This window comes from Equus quagga, chromosome 14 (genome assembly GCF_021613505.1).
Source record: "Equus quagga isolate Etosha38 chromosome 14, UCLA_HA_Equagga_1.0, whole genome shotgun sequence".
NCBI classification, from domain to species: domain Eukaryota; kingdom Metazoa; phylum Chordata; class Mammalia; order Perissodactyla; family Equidae; genus Equus; species Equus quagga.
The window spans coordinates 17,251,529-17,275,897 of NC_060280.1; the positions used below are offsets into that span (position 1 = coordinate 17,251,529).

Here is a 24,369-nt window from a genome sequence, read left to right on the forward strand (position 1 = left end):
GCCGCAGGCAGAAAGCAGGAAAATGCTGTCCAGCTCCCTCGCCAAGTCCAGGTTCTGTGAAAGTCGTCGTCACTCTCTCAGATTCTCTCAGCAGAAACCCTACTTGACACTCGGAGGCTCCACTGGTGGGAATTAGCACAGTGGCGCACCAGGGACCCTGTTAGATCTCTGTGAGAATCAGTTTTAGAGGGCAGCCTGGTACACAGCCCAGGGGCCCACAGGTGCTCGGGATCTGAGCCTTTCCTGCCCGGCTCCAGGAAGATGCCAATCCCACCCTCTGAGCTGGCAGCTCCAGAAGGGAACCTCCCGTAGCTGACCTCAAGGGTCCCGATCACCTGCGCAGGGCACCCCTGAACTGCCCAACACTCTCAGAGTCAGCTCAGCTCCCGCTCTCCCCACTCCCACCAGGCACCTGAGCCGGTGAGCGGCACATTCCCTTGTCCCATCTCCCCTAATAGGCGCTGTCATCCTCATTTTGCAGATGGGTAAACTGAGGCCCAGAGACTGAAAGCCAACCTGTGTTCTTTCCACTATATAACGGGCAGAATGAAGAGAGAAAGTGTGTGTGCATGTGTGTGTGCATGTGCAGTATAATAATCTTAAAGAGGAAGACTATATATACAATTTACACACACACACACAGTGCATGTGAACAGGGCTTTATTAATTATAAAGCTTTTTTTTACAAATATAATAGTTGTTATTAACTTTACTCTTAATACAAAGAGCACACTGTCCTCTAGACAAGGCCATGGATCTCCTTCAAAGGGACTAAGGCCCACTTACAGAGTTCTTTCTAGTGTGTTATTCAACTAAGTTAGAAAAAAAAAAAACATATTTAACCTCTGCTTCATCCCTGCGTGGGCAAAGTCTTGTTTGTTTTTCAAAACCCACTTTTTAAGCACTGGAGAGCTCTCTGCCGCTTCCCACAGTTTCCAGCGAAAGTGCAGGCTCCAGTTAATGCCATGAAGGAGAGCCTCCCCCTGCAGCTACGCAGAGAGCTCCATCTCCCTGCTAAGAGCGGAGGACAGGAAACCCTGCCGGCGCTGGGAACCGGGGCCCAGCCAAGCGACCAGACTGCCTTCTGGTTCCCGGATGCCTTTGCTAACCACCTACTATGTGCCTGGGAGTGTACAGCGTATGGTGAAGAAGGAGCAGAATTTCAAAGCCTTTGGTGATATTTTGAAAACATGACTGCAGGCGGGGGTTGGGGTTCAATTGGAAGCAGTTTCGAGGAAGCATGCCAGGGTGGGGGCGTGTCACCCCAGCCCCTCCAGGCCTCCTGAGGTCCTAGAGTTTCTCCTTTTCACACCCTGTCTATGGGTTTGCACATCCTCTCGGTCTCCCTGCGAGAGCTGAGCAGCGTAGCGCAAAGAACACGGAGAACCAAGAACAAAGTGCTTCTCTGCTTCAGGGCCCCGCTCTCCGCCAGCCTCGGCTTGCTCATCTATGGAAGGTCTTCCTCTGCCTGGGCAAGTGTCTAGAATGGGGGAAGTGGGGACTATTTCTTCACTGTTCCCTCCAGCACTAAATAATAGTCATGGTTTTTATTCTAGCAGCGACCATTTATTGAGTGCTCACAGCTTCATTGCCAGCATCTAGAACACTGCCACCATGACCTGAAATCTATCTGTGTGTGCATTGAATGAAAGCTGATCATTGCTCTAAGCCCTTTATGAACACCTCATGTGGACAGGAGCAATCTTGGGGAGGCAGGTGAAGAGCCCTTCCTTGGCCATCAATCTTTTTATAGCTTTCCAGGCCACAGGAGGCCTTGCCTCCTCCCCCCTCCTGCTGTGTAAACTCCAAAGGCAGGGAGATTCAGAAGGCCCAGCCACCTGGAGAGATTCTGTGCGATGCGGGTAACCTCCCCAACCCCTGCGGCTTGACGACAGGGCCCAGCATGGGTTAGTTACCACTGCTGCTATGAACCCCCAAATTAGAGTCCACCTAACCCCCTCCCAGCAGACTGAAGTGAGGGATCCCTGAAATCATCCCCAAGTTCATTCTTGTGTCAGTAAAAACACAGGAAGCTTTGGTGTAATACAACGTCTGGAATCAGAGAGCCCAGAAAGACTCATCACAAGCCGGAACGTCACACAGCCTCCGGGGCAGATGACAGGGCAGGACGCTCAGGAGCTAGGCCCCCCTTGGGGAGACTGAAGATGGGCCCATTCCCCAGTTTACCTCTCCTGGGCTGGAATTTCAAAGAAGCGGCCCATCACCAACTCTGCAGCCTCCGTGGACAGGTGAGCCTGGCGGTTAGGGCCTGCAGGGCAGCCCTCCCCTGGGACACAGACCCCACTAGAGGTAAGCTGAACAAGGAGCAGCTCACAGGGCAGGAAGGCAGCCAAGGGATCAAGAGCCACACTGTTCAGATTCCTTCTACCCTGACAAAGGGTAATAACGACCAAGGTAATAACCTTACTCTGTATCAGGCACTGTTCTAAGTGCTTTCCATATATTAATTCATTCAGGTCTCACAATCCTCCAGTTAGTTGGGTACCATTATCTTCCTCATTTTACAGTTGAGAAAATTGAGGCACAGAAAGGTTAAGTAACACGCTGAAGGTCACACAGCTATAAGTGAGATGCAGTCCTAGGTAGGTCCCACCCCAGAGACCATGTTCTCAGGAACAGCCCCACACCCACACCACTATCTCGCTTCTCAGTCTAGCTCAGTGGAGCCCTTGGCACACCCAACTCTCCTACATCCTGGGGCAAGAAGATCCCTCTCACCTCAATAGTTCACAGCCAGCAACCTACCAGTGATACTGAAGACACGCCATCAACCCCTCTTGGCTCAGCTCATCCTCAGAAACATTTGCTCACTCACATTCAATTCTCTCACAGGCCTATGTAGAGCAGAGGTGTTTAGATTCTGGGCTCTGAGCTACAGTGGAGGCTCTATGTCTGGGCTGGGACGGGGGGAAGACATGCAGAGAATGGGCGATGGCCCTCTCCTGCTGTATTCTCCAGATGGGTGCCCATCAGGCTGGGACTCCAGCCACCATTTTCACAAATAGTACAGTGATCAGCCAGCACACCATGCATGTTCACCTGCTTTAAAAATTGAGCTGGAGTAGAATATGGTTCCAAGGCCCAGGACAGTTAAACAACAGAAAAACAAAATCACATTACATGTCATCTGAACCCAGTGACCACAAAGCCTTTTTTGATTCAGAGCTTAATTAAGAAAAACAAAAAAGAAGCAGGATATGGTTTCATGATGGCATCGAGCCACTTTCCCCCCATACTCCTGATTTCCTGTACAAAGGCATTTTTATCATTTTAGCACCTTCTCACCTAGACAACAATAGGCTACATTTTTTCCATCTAAGAACAGTCGGCTTGAAACAACAGATGGGGAAGCAGCGAGAGTGGCCGTGCATCTGCGGAGCCACCGAAGATAACGATTAATGGGTTTCCCAGGTCTGCTATCAGCTGTTCCAGACGCTGAGTGTAGGATCTGCTCTTAGAACATGTTACACCAAAGGCCCTCTCCCAGGCACTCCTGGAGAAGGAGGTCGGCCTACGCATTCCCAATCGATGAGTTCAGCCTGGAGGGGAGCCAGGGAAAGCCAAGGTGGACAGCGGAAGAGTCAGGAAAGGTCTGCGAGCCGCTGGTTCTCACTGCTGCTTCTCACCGCTGCTCCAGGAGAGGAGGCTGGCAGTCCCGTGGGGCATTAAGACACCAACTCGCTGGAACGACAATGCGCTGTCTGGTTTGGTCTTAATTAAAAGAAAGACCCAGGATCACAACACATTTCAGAGAGATCTTAGAGAGGCCATCTACTAAAACCTATCCTATCTCAAGGAAGAAACAGAGTAGGGAGGAAGGGAGAGAGGATTTACATTTTTGAGAACTTCCTATGTGCTAGGAATGATTCACGTGTGCATTAAAGCCGGTAAGGGATGTTGCAGTATTGCTGCTTTACAGATGAGGAAATCAGGGCTCGAACCGCTACAGTCATCGGCCCAGGGTCACAGACTAGTAAATAGAGGAGCGGAGGCTTGACCTAGGGCCTCCCAGGCTCTTCCCAGCATGCCCCACTGCCGCACACAGGCGAGCCCCACGCAGCTCTTGGCCCTTAGTTCCCAGCTTTGTTTCATGAGACCGGGGGCCCCTGACCATTTTTATGCTGTGCGTCATACTTTGGCAACCCAGTGAAGCCTACGGACACCTTCGCAGAATAATATCTTTAAATGCATAAAACAAAATGTTAATACATTTAACATATCTAATTTAATTAATTAATTAATTAATTAATATGAAATAATAAGACCCAGCTGCAGGTCCAGTGCTTTACATAATTTCCAAATAGTCGTAAGTGTAAACCAGAGATTGAGATATTTCTAACTGCTGGGATAAACGAAAATATCTGTGATTTCTAGTGGTGACAAAGTCACAGGCATTCCTGTGTAGGTTTGCTGCCTGAGGTCATGATTGGGGGAAATGCTACATTTCAGTTGGAGGTTAGGAAAAATAAAGACACTTTCCCCCATCCAAGTTCACAGGCTCCTGAAGATTAAAAAAACCTCACAAATAAGCATAGGAAAAGATGTTCTCCATCATCTATCATCCAGAGAATGCAAATTAAAACAACAGTGAGATGCCACTGCACCCTTAGTAGAGTGGCCAAAATCCAGAACACTGACAACAGCAAGTGCTGGCCTGGATGTGGAGCAACAGGAACTCTCATTCATTGTCAGTGGGAATGCAAAATGGTATAACGACTTTGAAAGATGGCTTGGCAGTTTCTTACAAAACTATACATACTCTTACCATACGATCCAGCAATTGGGCTCCTTGATATTTGCTCAAAAAAGTTGAAAACTTATGTCCACATAAAAACCTGCATGGGGATGTTTATAGCAGCTTTATTCATAATTGCCAAAGTTTGGAAGCCACCAAGATGTCCTTCAGTAGGTAAATGGATAAATAAATTGTGGTACATTAAGACAATGGAGTATTACTCAGCCCTAAAAAGAAATGAGCTACGAAGCCATGACAAGACAGGGAGGAACCTCAAATGCATATCACTAAGTGAAAGAGGCTAATCTGAAAAGGCTACCTACTGTATGATGCCAACGGTATGACATTCTGGAAAAGAATGTCAAAAAACTATGCAGACACTAAAAAGATCAGGGGTTGGGGCAAGGAGAGAGAGAGATGAAGAGGCAGAGTGCAGAGGGTTTTTAGGGAAGTGAAAATATTCTGTATGATGCCATAATGATGGATACATGACATTATACATTTGTCCAAACTCAACGAATGTACGAACCCACAAGTGAACCCTAAGGTAAGCAATGACTTTGGGTGATCATGATGTGTCAGTGTAGGTTCATCAATTGTAATAATTGTACTTCTCTAGTGCAGGGTGTTGATAACGGGGTAGGCTGTGCATATCTGGGGGCAGGGAGTATATGGGAAATCTCAGTACCTTCCCCTCAATTTTGCTGAGAACCTAAAACTGCTCTAAAAGATAAAGATTACGCAACCGCCAAAAAAAAGAAAAAAAAAAAAAACACCATCCCAGACCAGCACTGCCCTGAATCCCCAGCATGGGGACCGTTGTCAACCCTTCCCTTAAAGCTACAGCATGAAATAATACAGTTACCCTTTATTGAGTGCTCACACTGTTGCAGGCTCCCTCCTAAACGGACTCATTTCCTACTTAAAATAACTCTTTCAAGTGGGTAATATTTTACAGATCAGAAAATTTGGTTTCAAAGTTGAATCTTACAGCAAGTTAGACACATCTACCTACTATACGTTTGAGTTTCTGGATTATTGAAAGCGGAGAGATTGCTAAGCAAGTTGTTAAAAACTATTTTACTTGAAACTCCCTATTTTAAATCTGTGTAAACAAAACAAAACAAACTAGATGCTGAAGCTGACATAAGGCTGCAAATGCCATCCTTAACCCCAAATTTCAAACTACTACATCCATCCAAGGAGCTTCATGTTCTTACTGAGACCCTCGAATAAGCAAATACTCAAAAGTGGAGTCCTAAAGTCATGAATTCGTAAATACGAAGTCATGCTGCTGTCCACCCTAAATATCTGAGGCAAGATTTCTTTTGAAAAGAAAGGTAAGAATAATGTCTGAGCCCCGTCTCCTTAACACCCACTACTGAGTGTTGAAGAAATGCTGGAGGTACAATGGGTGTCATATTTTTCTGAGAGTCACTGTCTACACTGAACTCCTCAAACAAAGGTTGTTCAACTGAACACTAAAGTCTGGGACCCCTGATTTTGAACATTCTCGCATTCCTCCATTTATCCCCGTGAAATCCCAGGCAAGTCCCTTATCCCAAGGAAGCCTCAGTTTCTTCATCTACAAAGTAAAAGATGGTAATGCCAGCCCTCAGTACGTCACAGAGTTCCTGTGGGAATCAAATGAGATACTGGATGCAAAATTGCTCTATAAGCAGAAAGCCTTACCCCATTGTGAGGCATCGCTAAATTCTAACCAACGATGTCACTCAGCATGATCTGGAGCCCCAGAGAAAATCTGAGAGGGGAAAGATACAAGAGGTCCCTGCAGCGCTAGAAGGGGTCATAAATCAGTGCCACCCACACCTGTCGCTGAGTTCAGCAGTAGCAGAAGAAAGGCCAACGACATGCTCTTTGTGGAAAATCTTCCTGCCAAGAAAATAGGAAAACACTGGAAGAGTTTGGACGTGCTAATACTCAGGTTTACACTTCCTTGCATAACTCACATTCTCTTTTCCCTCAAGGACCACGGTTCATGCGCTACACCTCGGCGCCTCTCTGAGGAGAGTTTCAAGGAGGTGGTGACCTACCACATGCCACGTCTGAAAGAGGCCTAGTAGACGAGGATGCAAAGGTAGTCACGGTCTTGGCTAACTCTGAGGCCCCCAGTGACCCTGAGAAAAGCATTTCTACTGGTGCCGTGGGAATGAAGCCAGGTTACAGTGGGAACAAAGGGAGGTGAAGCCACGGGAGACAGGAGTAGAGAAATGATCTTCCTCAGGATTTGGTCAAGAAGGGAAGAAGAAACAGAGCTGATGACAGCGGTTTTCATGAGAAGTAGGACAGCAGCTTAAAGGGAAGGGGCTGAAGGGTAGAGAGGAAGATAAAGGATGGGGACCATTTAGACAGAAAACCAGCTGGGCTTTCTTAAAAGGCTGTCTTGGCAGCACTAAGACGCTCAGCATCGAGTTTTCATAACCTAGTACTGAGACCATCTCATCAGGCTTTGCTACCTTCTCTGACCGTGCCAGGTGGCCCTCGAGGACAGAATCAGAGAGTCAGATCTCCAAAGGTGAGTGAGCCTAAAGTCAGGGCATTGAGAAGCTGCTGAACACGACTGCAAAGACAGAACATGGGCGCCAGGATGGGCAAGAACGTGAAGCCAAGGGGAGGCAGGCTGACAGACGGGGAGAATATGGAGGAGCTGGCTGTGGATGAAAACCTGGGCTGGCAGCAGGTTTTGTGAGAGCGACACAGTGAGAGACGCAGCAGCTTCGAGTTGTGGTTAGAGCAGAGCCTTTCAAAGGAGCGTTTAGGTGGAGTAGTTCCAGGTGGTGAGAAACTCCTAGGAGTGGCCCTGGGACCAGGTTGCTGAGGGGAAGGTGGGAGGTGGAAGCTGCTGGAGCCGCAAATGTCGAGGGCCTCGGAGGAGAGGCTGTTCAGCAGGCTGGACATCAGAAGTGCTGGAGCCCTGGCCAGAGGCAGGGTGGAGAAGAGGCTGAGCGGGAGGAGAAAGTGTGGCTCGTCTGGGACATGTGAGAAGGGAGTTCTGGACCACGAGGTTGGTGAGGTAGGAGAGTGGCCGATCACATGGGGCACCGGGCCAGCCTGGAGGTGGAACTGTCATGCACAGGCACTGAGGGGCCACGAATTAGAGCAAAGAGCCACAGTCAGATCTGTGCTTCAGAGGATGACTCCGCAGGGGTGGGTAGCCGGGCTGGAAGGGAGGAAAGGCTCAAGAGAGTTCAGAGACTGGCAACTGCCTCACCCTGGCAGGAGCTCACTGCCCCCACCACGGTAGGGGTGGTAGGAATGGAGAGAAGGGGATGGGTGTGAACAAAATGGCAAAGGAAGGGGCAGCAGGATGGACAACTGCCTGGGTGTGGGGGTCAGAAAGGAGATGGGACTCCAAGATGACTGCAGGGTTTCGAGCCTTCAGGACTTGAGGAAACAGAGGAAGAGAAGCAGGTTTCAGAAAGAAGGTGGTGAACGTGGTTTAAAAGTGCCAAGGAGCACCCTGAAGATGTCCATAGTTACCTAAATGGCATCTTGGGGCCCAAAAGGGAGGTAAGGGCCAGAGATACATCTTCATGGGGGTGACAGCTGAGCACAGCTGAGACTTCCCTGAAAAGCACACCCAGCAGAAGCAAAAGGAGTCAGAGACAAGCCCACGGAGGACACCAAGGATGGACTATGGGGAAGGAGGAAGAGCCTGAAGACGACTGTGAAAAACGGGTCAAAAAATTTGTGTCACTCCTTTGTTCAACAAAGGTGCCAAGAACAAACAATGGAGAAAGGAAAGTCTCTTTAATAAACGGTGTTGGGAAAACTGGACAGCCACATGCAAAAGAATGAAAATAGACCATTTTCTTATATTGTACACAAAAATTAACTCAAAATGGATTAAAGACTTGAATCTAAGACCTGAAATGATAAAACTTCTAGAAGATAATATAGGCAGTACGCTCTTCAACATCAGTCTTAGAAGCATCTTTTTGAATACCGTGCCTACTCAGGCAAGGGAAACGAAAGAAAAAATAAACAAATGAGACTACATTAGACTAAAAAGCTCCCGCAAGGCAAAAGAAACCAGGAACAAAATGAAAAGACAACTCACCATCTGGGAGAATATATTTGTAAATCATATATTCAACAAGGGGTTAATTTCCAAAATATATAAAGAACTCACACAACTCAACAACAAAAAAACCCAATCAAAGAACCCAACCAAAAAATGGGCAGAGGAGATGAACAGACATTTCTCCAAAGAAGATATACAGATGGCCCACAGGCACATAAAAAGATGTTCAACATCACTAATAATCAGGGAAATGCAAATCAAAACTACACTGAGATATCACCTTACACTCCTTGGAATGGCTATAATTAACAAGAAAAAAGAACAAATGTTGGAGAGGATGTGGAGAAAAGGGAACCCTCATATGCTGCTGGTGAGAATACAAATAGGTGCAGCCACTATGGAAAACAGTATGGAGATTTCTCAAAAATTAAAAATAGAAATGCCATATGATCCACCTATCTCATTACTGGGGATTTATCCAAATAATAGGAAATCAACAATACAAAGAGATTTATACGCCACTATGTCCAATGCAGCATTATTCACAACAGCCAAGATGTGGAAGCAACCCAAGTGCCCATTGACTGATGATTGGATAAAGAAGATATGGTATAAATATATACAATAGAATACTACTCAGCCTTAAAAAAAGACAAAATTGCACCAATTGCAACAACATCTATGGACCTTGAGGGTATTAAGCGAAATAAGCCAGACAGAGAAAGACAAACACCCTATGATTTCACTCATATGTGGAAGATAAACAAACACATGGACAAAGAGAACAGATTAGTGGATACCAGAGGGGAAGGGGCTTGGGGATGGGCATAAGGGGTAAAGGGGCACATATGTATCACGATGGATAAAAACTAGACTATTGGGGTTGAGCAAGAGGCAGTCTGTACTGAAATTGATATACAATAATGTACACCTGAAATTACACAATGTTATAAACCAATATGACCTCAATAAAATAATTTAAAAATTTTTTTAAAAAGTTGTGTCACAAATCCAATAGGACAGTTTCATGAAGGAGGAGGAGGTAATTAACAGCTACCAGGCATTCGAAATGCTTTATGTACATTCTGCACATAAGCTTCACCCCAGCCGCGTTAGATAATAACTGTTATTATTGTTGCCATTTCATACGTGAAGAAACAGAGGCTCCAACAGGCAAGATCACACTACTGAGTAAGCAGTGGAGCTGGCATTCAAAGAGAGTTCTTAGAATAAAACCTGGACTTGTTACCATGGACTACAAGGAAGGCCCTTCAACCACATGCCTCCTGTCCATCCAGCCCCCACCTCATCTAGCGTCATCTCTCCTTTGCCCACCTCACTCCAGCCCCCTCTAGGATGCCTGGCTGCTTCTTCCAACTGGCCAAGAGCTTCCTCACCTCAGGGCCTTTGTATCTGCTGCCCACTGAACAACCAGCTCTTTGCCTGGCTGGCTGCTTCTCACCTGGAGATCTCAGCTTAATGTCACCTCCCTGACACCCTGTCTAGAATCAACTCCCTTCCCCCCCATTCTCTCTCGTACAACATCCTATTTACGTCCTTCTTGGGATGACATGATAAAATTATCTTTGTGTTTCTGTTCTCTCCTGACTAGACAGAAAGTTCCACAAGCATAGGGGCCTTCTCTGCTGTCTTCCTCCTCTCTGGCGCCCGGCATAGAGAAGTGGCACTTAGAGAGTGCCACTAAGTAAGTGAGTGAATGAGGAAATTAAGGAATACACTCCTTCTTGGGTGGTGTTGAGTGCTGTGGACAATCAGGATTTTTTCCATCCAAGAAGACTTCAGATCAGAATATCCAGTTCTGCCCTAACCGTGCCAGCAAGGCTGGTCTAAGCTTGTTCCTAATCTGCTGGTCTCTGGGGAAAGAGCAAGAAGCTGCTCGAAGACACAACGAGCACAGGATGCAATAAATTCCTTAGGCCTGAGACAGCTGTTACTCACTGATGGGAGAGACTAGCCTACCTTCACTTCTTCATCTCCAAGATTTCGCAATTCCTTCCATGAGGAAGTCGGACCATCTGACTCTCCATTCAAATGCCTCGTGTGGCTTTTACATCTCATTCAGAGACAAAGGTAAAAGTCCTTCCAGTGGTTTCGAGGCCCACAGATCGGGTCCCCCACTCTCTTCTTGGACTCACCTCTTCCCACCCTGGCCTGGCTCCTTCCAGCCACATTGGTCTCCTTGCTGTTTTGAGAACATGCTGCGTATGCTTGCTTGTCAGCATCTCTGCACCTGCTGATGCTCCCTTTGTCTACAGTTCTCTTCCCTCTAAGAGCCACATGCCCACATCCTCCCCTTCCTTCAGGTCTCTGCTCAAATGTCACCATCCTGTAGAAGCCTTCCCAGCACATCTATAGAAAACAGCAACCCACTTCCGCGTGGGGCACCCACGTCCCCCCACCTCCATTTATTTTCTCCCTAGCATTTACCACCACCCCACACACACGTGCACACACACGTATGCACACGCAGCCCGCACACATGTATTTACTGTTTGTTTCTCACTGAGAAGGACACAAACTCCGAGACGGCAGGAATTTTGTCTGTTCTCTTTACTGTTGTATCCCCGGGATCCGGCATGGAGTCAATCTTCAAAATGACTTTTTGAATGAATTAATAATTGTGAAAAATTTACTTCAGGGATGGCAATTGAAAAAATAAGAGTAAGTGGAAACAGTTGGGTGGTTCCTTAAGAAGTTAAACACAGAATTACCACATGACTCAGCACTTCTGCCCCCAGGTGTATACCTCACAGAGCTAAAACAGGAACTCGAACTGATTCCTGCATGCCAAGTTCACTGCAGCACGGTTCACCATAGTCAAAAGGTGGACACAACCCAAGTGCCCATCGCTGAATGAACAGATAAACAGAATGTGGCGTATGCATACCATGGAATACTATTGAGCCTTAAAAAGGACAGACATCCTGACCCAGGATACAACACGGATGAAGCTTGAGGACATTACGCTAAATGAAATGAGCCACACACAAAAGGACAACTAGGGTACGAGTCCACCCATATATGAAGTACTTGGAGCAATCAAACTCACAGAGACAGAAAGTAGAATGGTGGTTGCCAGGGGCTGGGGGAGGGGAGAGTGGGAAATTATTGTTCAGGGGTACAGAGTTTCCGTTTGGAAGGATGAAAAAGTTTGGGAGGTGATGGTATGATGGTTGCATAACAATGTGAATGTACTTAATGCCACTGAACTGTATACTTAAAAATGGTTAAACTGGTACATTTTATGTTATGTATATTTTGCCACAATTGAAAAATAACCTCGGGGGTCCGGCCTGGTGTGCAGTGGTTAAGTGTGCACGTTCCACCCCAGTTCCCGAGGTTCGCCGGTTCGGATCCCGGGTGCAGACATGGCACCACTCGGCAAGCCGTGCTGTGGCAGGTGTCCCACATATAAAGTAGAGGAAGATGGGCACCAGTGTTAGCTCAAGGCCAGTCTTCCTCAGCAAAAAGAGGAGGATTGGCAGTGGCTGTTAGCTCAGGGCTAATCTTCCTCAAAAAAATAAAAATAAAAAAAACTCAGACAATTCAGTTACTGGAAAACTAAGTATGAGAGGAATACCTTGGATATGTAAATCTACTTTTTCAACCGTAGATTTTACAAAATCTAAATGCAGATTAAGTATTTCTGACTAAAATTTAGCACCCAAATTGAAATGTGCTAATAGAGTAAAATATGCATGAGATTTCAAAGGCCTAGTACAAAAATGTAAAATATCCTATTAACTTTTATAGCGATTATATTTTGAACTGATATTTTTGATAAATTGGGTTAAATAAAACATGTTATTAAAATTGAAAAAAAAAAAAAGGAACGAAGTTCTGATACTTGCTGCCACATAGATGAACCTCAAGGGCATTATACTAAGTGAAATAAGCCAGATACAAAAAGACAAATATTATGTGATTCTACCTATATGAAATATGTAGAATAGGAAAATTTATAGAGACAGAAAGTAGATTAAAAAAAAGTTACCAGGGCCTGGGGGGCCGGGGGAATGGAGAGTTATTCCTCAAGAATACAGAGGTTCTGGGGCTGGCCCAGTAGCATAGTGGTTAAGTTCACGTGCTTCCGTTTGGTGGCCTGGGGTTCATGGGTTCGGATCCCAGGCATGGACCTACACACTGCTCACCAAACCATGCTGTGGCAGTGTCCCACATACAAAATAGAGCAAGATTGCCACAGATGTTAGCTCAACAACAATCTTTCAAGCAAAAAGAGGAAGATTGGCAATGGATGTTAGCTCAGGGCCAATCTTCCTCACCAAAAAAAAGAAAGAGTACAGAGGTTCTGTTTTGGGCATTGAAAAATTTTGGAAATGGAAAATGGTGATGGGTGTACAACATTGCAAATGTACTTGATGCCACTGAATTATACACTTAAAATGGTTAAAATAGTAAATTTTACGTTTTATATATTTATATGTATATATATTACCACAATAAAAAAACCAAAACATCAGGAATGGAAAAAAAAAAAGAGTAAATGGAAGAGATCACTTTCTGAAAGCAAGGGAGAACAACAGACACTCAAAGTAAACTCTGTGCACGCTGGCTCGAAGGCGTAAGGGACACTTCCCTGGGCTTGTCCTACAGACGTGGACACGAAGGAGTTCTCCCAGGTAGGGCTCCTCACACTGAGACAGCTCTCCCTGGACAAAGGATCCGAGAATGGAAATCTTCCCACTGCCGAATTCCCACGGACAGACCTCGAGCGATAGCTTGCTCTGTATTTATGTCTCTTAAGACTGTGACACATAGAGGACGCGTGGGGTATGCCAGGTGGCAGCAAAATATGTCACATACAGCTGCAGGCTCTGAGCAGGCTCTGAAGTTAGAACGCATTTGGGGTTTCTTCCCAAGAAGCTGCATGGAAGTTTAAGCTAAATAGTTTTTTATGTAATATAATTTAATGTATAATACTTAAAAGAATACATGTATATACTGTTATATTTACAACGTACTTCCCTAAGTATACACTTCTCTAACTCTATAAGTTCCACAGTACACTATTGGTATCAGTGTATATGTTAAACATACAGACAGCTGGTAGCCCCCAACTGACCGTCCTGTATCAGCTGAGATCTGTGTCAGCTCCCACCCTCGAGTTCTTGCAAAACTCGTTTGCTGAAAGTCCAAGTGGGAAAAGATTCAGTTGCTTGAACCTGCAGGCATTTGGTTCTCTTGGACACGTCTGACCTCTTCTGCCCAATCCTGCATCTTCCCCCGTTCCTTTCGTAGGTACCGATTGCTAATGAACACCTTGCACTCCAAACACCTTTTAAGCATCTGCTTGTGAAGAACTCAACTTGTGACAAATACCTGCTACTCATCAGACATTATTCTAGGTGATGAAAGATCAGCAAAGAATATACAGACAAAAGGTCCTGCCCCCATGGAGCTTATATTTTAATTGGCTTTGTGGGAACACTTTTGTCTAAGTGATAAAGCAATGTATGAAGCTAGAGCAGCCTCTTATACCTTCTTCCTGCCTCGAAAAGCAGACGTAATGGATGGACGTGCAGCAACCATCTTGTGACTAGAAAGTGAGGAAAAGACTAGGGCTGCACTATCGGATTCAACAGCCATTAGTCACATGTGGCTCTGAAGCATCAGAAATGTGGTTATTCTGAGTTGAGATGAGCTATAAAACACATGCAGGATTTCAGAGACTCAATGCAAAAAAAGGAATATAAAATAGCTCAGTAATTTTTTATGTCAACTACACGTTGAAATGATAGCACTGTCTTAAATATTGGTTAAATAAAATATATTATTAAAATCAATTTCACCATTACTTTGTACTTTAAAAATGCAGCTATAGAAGATTTTAAATTACACGTGTGGCTCCCATTCCATATCTATCGGATAGCACTGGCCTAGAGAATACAGCCACTGAATTTCCAGTTGCCGTCTCCCTCCCGACATCTGGCTAAAAAATAAGCCCCTATTTGTTTAAGTCTCCGCAGGCAGGTCTTTAGTTCCTTGCAGCCGAGTGCAGCCCTTTCTGATTAGGAAGGGAGAACAACCTGAGGCCTGGGACCAGGGAACCACCAGGACGCGTCCTGCAGCCGGAAGCTGAACTCAGCCTGGGACCCCACCCAGCTGAGTAGGAGGTAGACAGACATATTCACGCCAAGTGGAAAACTCCCCTACCATGGAATATACTGATTTCCAAGAAATTTTTTATTATGAAGAAAAGCAAAGTACAGCAAGAGTGTCTGACGAGCAGGAAAGAGGGAAGCCAGGGGACCCTTCCAGTCTCGGGAGCCGGCCGCCAACTGCGCCATGGCTTCCTTTGCCCTACCCACTGCTACACACTAATTTGGATAATCCTGGCCAGAGATTTCCCCAGGCCTTGTGCAACCCTGGGTGGGCCAGCAACTGCAAGAGGTTTTCCTTTTTTCTCCAAGAAAAAGAAGGCCCAGCCCTTCAGCCTCACAGGCCTATTGGCCAATTTCCCCATCCCCGAAAGCTTGCCGAGCAGCCAGATATTAGTGAAGGCACAGACAGGGTGTGGTCCTCGTCCTTGCAGCACAGGGAAAGGACGCTCAGCGATCAGTGCTCAGATGCACATTTGGACAGATGCTTCAATGAGGAAACAAAGGGATTGGCTGCTTCTGGCTTCTGCAAACCCTCCTGGAGGCTCGTAAATGCCAGGGCGCAGCCAGTGCAGACCCAGAAAGAAGAACTCTGCATGTTTTAGACGACACTATTTGTGCAGCTCCAGAAAGAAGCCTCTTGAGCTACAGGGTTCATTCACTTAGTCCCTGAGCACTTTTCCCATGCCAAGCCCTGTGCTGGTTGCTTGAGGCCTTGGGAGGAGCCAGACATGGTCCCTGTCCTCAGGGAGCTCACAGGGAGTGGGAAAGGGGAGAAAAGCAACTCAATGAGGGGCACCCATCAGCAAGATAGTGGTAGGACCAGAGTCTTGGAGCCATGGGGGGCACCAAACCCAACTGGGGACGGAATAAGAGAAGGGGAAGTGGAGAAGAGGTTAGGGAGCCCTCCCTGGAGGAGGTGATGCTTGCTTAAACTGACTCATAAAGAGAATGAATGAGCCAGGCCAGGAAGGGGCCCCTGTTCAGCATGAACAGGACAGATCCTCTGTGGGCCAGAGCTCTAAAAGCTCTCATTATGGGATGAAATTTTGAAGAGGGAAGTATAGACTTGTATCTGTTCTTCTTTTAAAGAGCATCCACCTCTTACCGATAAAGCCAACTTCTTATTGAAACCACATATATGAAACGAGAAAGCACTATGCAGACGTTGGGGGTGACAGGAATTAAACTGCTGTGACTGTTATGGGGCGGCAGCGATCCCGACCGTGGTGCCGCTGGACTGCTCCTCACTCAGTGGCCCAGACTCCAGGACTCAGCGGGTGTCCATCCTAACGCCCACGCAGCCAAGCCAAGGAGATCCAAGTCGGCAACGTCCCGCTGTGGTAGCTCCCTTTTCAAAAGGGACTCTCCTGTCCCACTCCTGCACCATCGGTGGGAGGGCCCACTGGGGGAACCTCCCGGGAGGAGAAGCTGACAATGCTATATGTCAATGCAGGGCACATACCCCTTGACTCAGAAATTCTCACACCACCCATCCCACATGCAGCTTCCGCGCGCATACGGAGTATGCAGGAGGAAATACTGCAGTAGCGTTCAACACGACTATCAACTGGAAGCAATATAGGCAGGTAAACGAAATGTGATAGAGCCATAAAATGGGACACCATAAAAAGCCGTGAAAATAAGAAAAGGGTTAGAGCCCCACGTACTGATGTAAAACAACCTCCAAGACATATTTGAGTGAAAAAAGCAAGGTACACAACAAACATGCAAACAATTTTTGCATTAAAAGTGAAGGGAGGATGCACACATCCATATGCGTGCACACACGGGTGGAGACTTTCAGGAAGAACACAGTGGTGCCCTCTAGGGAGGTGACCTGGGGCCTGGGACAAACACTTCTCATCACAGTATATTTTCTTGTCCTGCTCGAATTATTTTTTATCACAAGCATGCATTTCTTTTTTCATTAAAGAAAATGAGTTAGTTTTTTCTTAAAAAGACGAAGTCTTTATTTATAAACGTATTTATAAAATGAACCACAGTGATCCTGGATTAACCACTTCCTATGAAGACAGCCAAAAAGGAGTTTTTTCATCTCAGTTTAATATTATTGGGAATTGAATTTACTCAAGCTCACAGATAATGTCCAATGCACATACTCAGGCAAAGCCCCCGGAATCCGTGTGGAGCTGTGGTGACAGTGTAGCATGACCACAAGCCCGACTGGTAATCTGGGCTGGAAAGCTGTGTGGTGTAGCATTGCCAGAAGCCCATTGTCAGGCAAGTGGACAGACCCAGAGTTTGTCTGAGCTCTTTGTTCGACTGCTACAGAATTTCACACCCCAGAGACCGGCCTCTGGTGGATGGTCTGTCTGCTACTGTCCGTATTAGGCAAAGGGCTACTTGACGTGCCCCAGCCAGCGCAGCAGAGCCTAGCTTTGAGGGCCCCGGTGGGTGATGTCAGAGGTCAGGAATGTGAGATAAGCTTATCCAGGCCAGGAGATAACAGCTTTCCGTTCCCAGCCTCACCCCTGCCCCCCTTCTCTCCCTCTGACCCTCCCCTCCTCCTGCTGTGCTGTACTAATGAGGCTCAGGAACTGTGTGATGAGTTGGGTTGTAAGCATTGCCGGGCCTTGGCTACCCCCCACTGGGGAGCCACCGCAGATGGGCAAGGTCACGTTCAGGAGCAAAAGGTGTGGGGTGACCCTGCTGGAGGCTCACAAAATGCAGACATTTCCTTCTCACAAGATAACCCAGGGGGTTCATCACATAGGCCGGCCCCGTTTCTGCTGGTGACAAGAGAGTCCGTGCGTCATTTCCCGCAAGTGTGTTTTTATGGCGAGGATGTACGAATGCCTTCTGTCTGAAGCGGTTACCTGTGATTGCTGAGCCACCCCACGGAGGGAACTGGGAAGTGGGGGGCTCATCCGGTGGTCCTCCAGGTCCTCTGTTTGACTGCAGGACCCTCTCTTCACAGCCTGGCCCCAAGAGGCCTTTCTCCCCTCCTCCTGTCATCTATCCAATCTGCTCTCTCGGTTCTCACCCCCTCCCCGCTCCCCACAAGTACCTTCATTCCAAGGACACGAGCAACACCCTTCCTGGACTATATCTCTCTGCCTTGTGCTGCCTCTAGCTCTCCCCTCAGCAAAGCAAGGCAAGCTCCAACTCATCTGTCAAGCCCCAAAGCATACCTCCTCTTCCAGGAAGCATTCCTAGACTACCCCAGTCACACTTAGTCACTTTCTTTTCCATATTCCTGCAGAACAGTGCAGACACCTCTCTCATAGCACTTAGGATATTAATGATAACAATGACTAAACGCTTACTGATCACTTATTTATTATGCATTAGGCTGTGTTCTAAACACTTTACAGATTAACTTATTTAACCCTCACAGTAACTCCATGAAGGAAGTACCATTGTTATCTTCACATTACAGAGAATGTTACTGAGGATCAGAGATTTAAGTAACTTGCCCAAGGCCACAGAGCTATGAAGTGGCTGATAGCTACCTAGACGAGTGCCTGGCACACAGTAGCTGCCCAATAATTATTCACCCCATAAATGATTCAACAAGCTAATAAATACAGAAAATAGTGACATTTTTGTCTCCTCTATAGAAAGCTCAAGCGAAAACCACTTCTTATTAATCTTTGAAGCTATCTCCCCTTCAAACACCTTCTCAGATATAGGGCACTGGAAACAGCTAATGAATGAATGAACAAAAGAATATACAAGCAAACCCATCAATAGAACCCAAATCCAGGCAATGCCACCCACTAGTTTCAGCCAAACAGCTTCCGCTTCCTGGGCCCCGTTTGTCATTTGTCAAATGCAGAGACTGTACACAACATCCTTTCAAGTTCCTCCTAGCATTAAAGGCACATATAAAATGAACACCCAGACTCCATGACTTTGGGATGATGGCAATTCCCATACCAAATTGTATATTGCCTTTTCTTCCGGGTTGTTTTCCCTGGAACATTACACAACGGGATGTGGCAATTGATGCGGGTACTACTATCGGTTCTCAAAGAGTTCACTTGGCTTGCTCCTTGGTTCTCTCCATTCTCATCCAAACAGATCACACCCAGAGAAAGAAGGATTAAGGGCCTGGGAAAACCCTCATAAATAATAATCAATAATTAATAATGAGCTCAAGTTAGATTATGCAACCTGCACCTAAGCCACTGCTATAGTGACCTTGAAGGTTCTTCTCCCTGTCCCTTGTCCCCTGAACCAGAGGCTTTCTTCTCCAAACAGATCCTGGTCACCAATCTCCCTCACCATCAGCACCATCACCACCATCGCCAACACACACTCACACACACTCACTCACTGCTGGCAGGAAGGGAGCCACACTGCTTACTTAGCACATGGTTGGGGCTGATTAATGCTTGCGAAACACTAAAGCCGACCCCCTCCAGACAGTGCAGACGTGCAACTACATCAGCGCAAAGGTGGGAGTTCTGGCTGAATTTCATTCATTCCCACTCTACCTGTGGCTAGCCAGGAGCTTGGCTATGTCCCTGCCACCTGACACACTTGTGCTGTACAGCTTGGCCTTAATGATCAGCCATGTGCATGCTAACGCCCGGCAGTTCTTGTTCGGCTAACGCTCAGCGTAAACTACCAGACCAAGAGATATCCAAACGAGGTGGGTGAGCAAGACAGTGTCTGTTCATGTCGGAAGAAAGGGAGGACCATGTTCTGCATTTTGTTTGACTCACAACAAGGAGTACAAGTACCAGGTTCTTAGAGCTGAGCATTCACGATCCATGAATCCAAGATGGAGAGGGCCTGCACCATAACCGGAGCGCAAATCAACAGCCAACCGGAGGACACCTGTTTATCTGTCTCGCACCTCCATGTCCTTGGGGCCCTGCTCCCCTCTCATGTCAATCATGTGATGCTTGAAAGGGCTGCCAAAGATGGTAGGCAGCTCCCCTGGCTTCGGCCACAATAATTGGCCCAGGGGTGAGCCAATCAGAATCCTTCCCTTGATTTTTTTCAATGTCAAGCAGGAAGAGAAAGGGTCTAGCCTTTTGGGCCACAGAACTATGAAGATATGAACTAGAGGCTACCAACATGGAGAAAATCCATTCGCAGGAGGGAAAAATGGAGCCAACACAGAGCAAAACATCCAGAAAGAGACAAAAGGAGGGAGGATGGGAAAGACTGTGAGTGTCTGGACCTTCCTGTTTATATGAGCTAATCATGTCCCTGTTTGTTTAGGTTAGTGTGGGTTGGGTTTCTGAAATGTACAGCTAAAGTGGCCTAACACAGTCACAACTGCATTTAGAGTGCGTTCACAAATGTATCTTCTGTTCTTCGGGATCTAGGTCATTTTTATGAGATGGGCTGCCACACATTTGAAATGTCTCTGTTCCTCCTCCTAAGAAAGGAGTAAAAATTCCTGGGTGAGAATCACTCTTGTTCAGCATCAGTAACCAAAGATGTAAGTTCTGTCCCTTTGTATCTCTGGTACCAATGTTGACCTGCCAACCACAGGATGTGAGGACTGTTCTATTTCAAGCCATCAAAACTGTAAAACAGGGGCTGGCCTGACAGGCTAGGCAACTGGCTAGTGATGTTTGAAGAAGGATATCTTCATAGTGGTCAACCCTCCATTCCATCCTCCTGCGGGCTCACTCCCTCAGCAGGTCTGTCTTCAGATCTCCGAGGGATTCCCTCAACAGCTAGAAACCGCTGGGTGTATGGGGCATAGCATTTCCTAATAAAACAAGACCCCTGAAAACCTTCTCTGAGAAAACATATTGCAGCCCAGCCACCTGACTTCTATGGGGTCTTTCTAAAAGAAAGCCACCATATGCATCCCCATATGATGCTTTGAAAGCTAAAATCTTCCCCTTCTCTAAGTCTGAAGAGCTGCCGAGTGATGTATGAACCATGAATTTACAACTAGGAAGGGAGGTGCTGGGTGGGGGTGGCACCCAGGATACTGGCTGCACCCCTTTCTCCCCCTCTTTTCTTTCACACTTCCATCTTCTCTATGTAAGGCTGAAGCTTGGCAGGTTATGGGGTGGGGCACTGCCTGGATGGCTAGCACGCTCTGGGCTGAAGCGACTGGTCTGTTTGGTTACCCGTGCAATGCTCTTCTTGTGCAATGGACAGTCGATGCGCCCCAGGCTCGGAGGAGCTTGCCAGCTGTCTCCCCGGGGGCAAGGGAAAGCAGCCGTATCCCATGATGGACACAACGGCTCCTCATCACCAAAACAAAACCACAACAGTCCTGATCACCATGGAGAGTTCAATCCTCTTGTCTGGGATTGGCACTGACTAGAATTCCAAGGGCTCTGGCTGAGCTACCTCCTGAGAGGTCTAAATACAGTACGCTCACTTTTAATCTAAACATACAGCTTGGACCAGCGCCCAGGCTGACGGCCCCCAAGGGCCCACTGGAAAGTCTTGACTTCTGGGTGCCCATTCGGTGATGGGCATTGCAGAGATACAGAGAGGTGATGTGCTGGTCAGCCCCATGTTCACCGATGCTACCTATGGTCAAACAGTGGGGGGCGTAATCAGCTTAGGGAGGGTTAACTGCAAGTGGGATCCTGAGCAGAGAAATCCTTCTGGGAAAGGGCTGGGGAGGGGAGAATGTGGAGATGTGGGGAGGAAGAGAAAGAGAGAGGGAGGAAGGGCACTAAGGACCAAAGACCTATTTCTTAGTCAATTCATTACAAGTCAGGGGACCTTTCTAAAGTGCTTGCTCCCAGGGGAACACAATTCTTTAATTATGCCTTGCCCTGGAATTTAGGACTTAAACCCTTGAATCAGACAGACCAAGGTTGCCATCTAATTGTGTGACCTTGGGCAAGATAACTGATTCTCTTTCCATCTCTCTAAAATGGCCCAAAGGACTACATGGGTGGGTACAGTGAGACCACGTACATAAAGTGCCTAGCACGTAGAAATAAATAGTAGCTACTAGAAGTCGTAGTGGTGGTAGTAAGAGTAGAAGTAGGATGGCGTCAAGCATGCCGTCGGTTTCTCTGCAGTGGAGAGGGCACAGGAAGAGTAGCTGAAGCCACCACAATAAAGTGGAAGCACCCACCTTATATGGATAAGTTGTGCCTGTATAAACAAAGGAAGCCTTCAACCGAGCCAGACGGTTAAACACACCCACACCTCTTACGAAGCTTAGAATGGCAAAATGGAACAGGTCCTAACCTCCCAACCAGTCAACCCGTGTGCCCCACAGTGTGGGAAACGTCCACCAGGGCTCTCCCTACCTTGGTGTTCATGCACGACTTCCCTCGCTTATACTCCTTGTGGGATCCACGCTTGTCCAATTTGTACCACAGGGCCTTGGCCTTCCAGCTGGTCACCTTGGATTTGAGCTTGGAATAAAAGTTTCTGTGGTCCAGTGGGTCTAGGCCCAGGTGCCGTGTGAGGATGTTAAAGGCCTGGAGGGTGCCTTTGCACGTGGAAGCCTGGACAAAGTTCTCGAAAATCTGCCCGGCCTGAGTCTGCTTCTCGTCTTCGTTTTCCCCCATGGTCCAGCAGCCGCGTGGAGCGGTGGTGTGGAGAGCGTGGAGGAGAACACCATGAAGTTCCCGGAGAAGCGTTACACCTGCAAAGGCAGGGGGAGGCAGGGGTGAGCTCCGTGGCCACCAGGGTAGGGTGGGGAATGGGTGCTGACAGTCAAAATAAAATCCCTGTAAGATACTAAATATAACACTTAATACAAAACAAATAATCTACAGAAAACGTACACTCAAACCTTCCAACCTGGCGATGTTGCCTTGCTGGCAATCTCTTTCTCCCCAACATTCTGCTCTTCTCGCTGGCTAAAAAGAAGCACAGATTGCTCAAAGCTATACCCTGGCTGAGGTCAATATTACCTGGTCAATCTTGCTAAGACCTAGATAGTTCTAGGAATAGGAGCTAGTAAAAGGAAAAAGCCAGAAAAGCACTCTAGGTTTACCACCATTGAAAACCTACAATTCTTGCTCCTGCAAATTGGTTGACTGATATTAACGTCACCTAGTAACATGACTCCAGTGAGCAGACCAAAAAAATCAAACCACATGCCTCCCTAGATTTCAGGACCATCCCACCTACCCTTAGACGTCAGACTTTAAAGTCTGCCTTCATTCGTCATTAGCAGGTCTGTCCCCTACACAGACAACAAATGGCCACTTTTCCAAACTTCTGTCTGTTCCTGGTCTCTGCTGGCAGCACAGCATCTACCTCAGTCAGACACACAGAAAGACAGAGACACATGGATCTCCTCCCAATGGGCGAAAGGGGTCTGTGCTCTGTAAGCCCAAGCTGTGAGCTATTTGGAACAAGTGCTCGGGCTGACGCGGGGGAAATGGGATGGGTGTTCATTCACACCACAAAAATAGCTTGCCTGGGTGTTGGCCACCGTCCTTTCTCTCTGCAATACTCTAACCTCAGGCATTTTTTAGGAAAGTCATTTAAGTTTCAAAAGAACAAAAATAAATTAAAGCTGATTTTCCAAAGCACTACTATTTTTCCAGAATCCAAAGCTAGTGCAAGAAGATAGGCGTGGAGGAGCTGGGGCTGGCCAGCTGTCAGGAGGGCGTGAGGGGGTCTGTAAAGGATAGGATACAGCATACCAAGCTCCCCCAGACAGAGGCCCGGCAGGAGGAGGGCAGCAAACACACAGAGACAAGGCCCTCAGGCTGCGTGGCTTCCCACCCTCCAGACAGGAATGCTATTGTGGGTGCATTGGGATGGCAGGCTGGCCTTATAATACTAAAAGCAGAGAATGGTGTTTATCTTCTTCCTTAATCTTTTACTCATTCACTTAGCAACAATTACTGGTGTCTTTGTAAGGGATGCAGACATGTGGCCCAGCAAGGTAGAGGGGCCCACCAAGCGCTGATTACAAGACAACAGGCGAGCGCTTGTGGCCTATGAACACAGTGCATGGACACCCAGAGCAGGAGGTGTCCAACAGAGCCCAGGGGAGCCACGAGAGGGAAATGCCAAACACGACAATGTTAGGAACGAGGCAGATGTCATTAGAAGACTGGGGATGGATGTTTCAGGCCAAGGAAACACTGCACAAAGGCGTGAATCTGGAAAGAGCCAGGACAGCTGCAGAATGACAGCAAGTTCAAGGCGTCGGGAGTTCAAAACTTGTGACAAGGTGGGGAGGCCATATCCAGGGCAGATCGTGGAGGGGGCCTGGCTTCTCCAGTGGGCTGTGGGGGACAGGAGACGCAGCCACAGGGTGAGACAAGTCTTTGGGAAGATAAGATGGCAGAGGGTGGACTGGAGAAGGAGGCGGCTATGAGGAAAGAAACTGGGAGAGCTAGGGGACAAGAAAAGCATGAACACGAATGTTGTAGGGCGGCCCGGCTGGGCACCACCTGTGAGAAGCAGCCTGCTGGGGGCAAACGAGCTCTTAGACACTGACTAGCACGGGGGCACCGGCAACAGGATAGGACCCCTCCCTCCCTTCCCTCTTT

General features: G+C 47.3%; 1 protein-coding gene across 10 annotated transcripts in view; it reads right to left on the reverse strand.

Moving 5' to 3' along the window:
* The window catches only part of MICAL2 (microtubule associated monooxygenase, calponin and LIM domain containing 2), a 220,409-nt gene that overhangs the window by 151,101 nt on the left and 44,939 nt on the right, over positions 1-24,369 (reverse strand). For 9 of the 10 annotated variants that reach the window (XM_046685201.1, XM_046685200.1, XM_046685202.1 and 6 more), the window contains one exon: positions 22,159-22,499. In XM_046685201.1, the coding sequence (XP_046541157.1) occupies positions 22,159-22,422 (264 nt within the window). In that variant the 5' untranslated portion in view covers positions 22,423-22,499. Of the gene's footprint in view, positions 1-22,158; positions 22,500-22,990; positions 23,081-24,369 lie in introns of those variants that run through there. The other variant, XM_046685195.1, reaches the window with a different exon arrangement.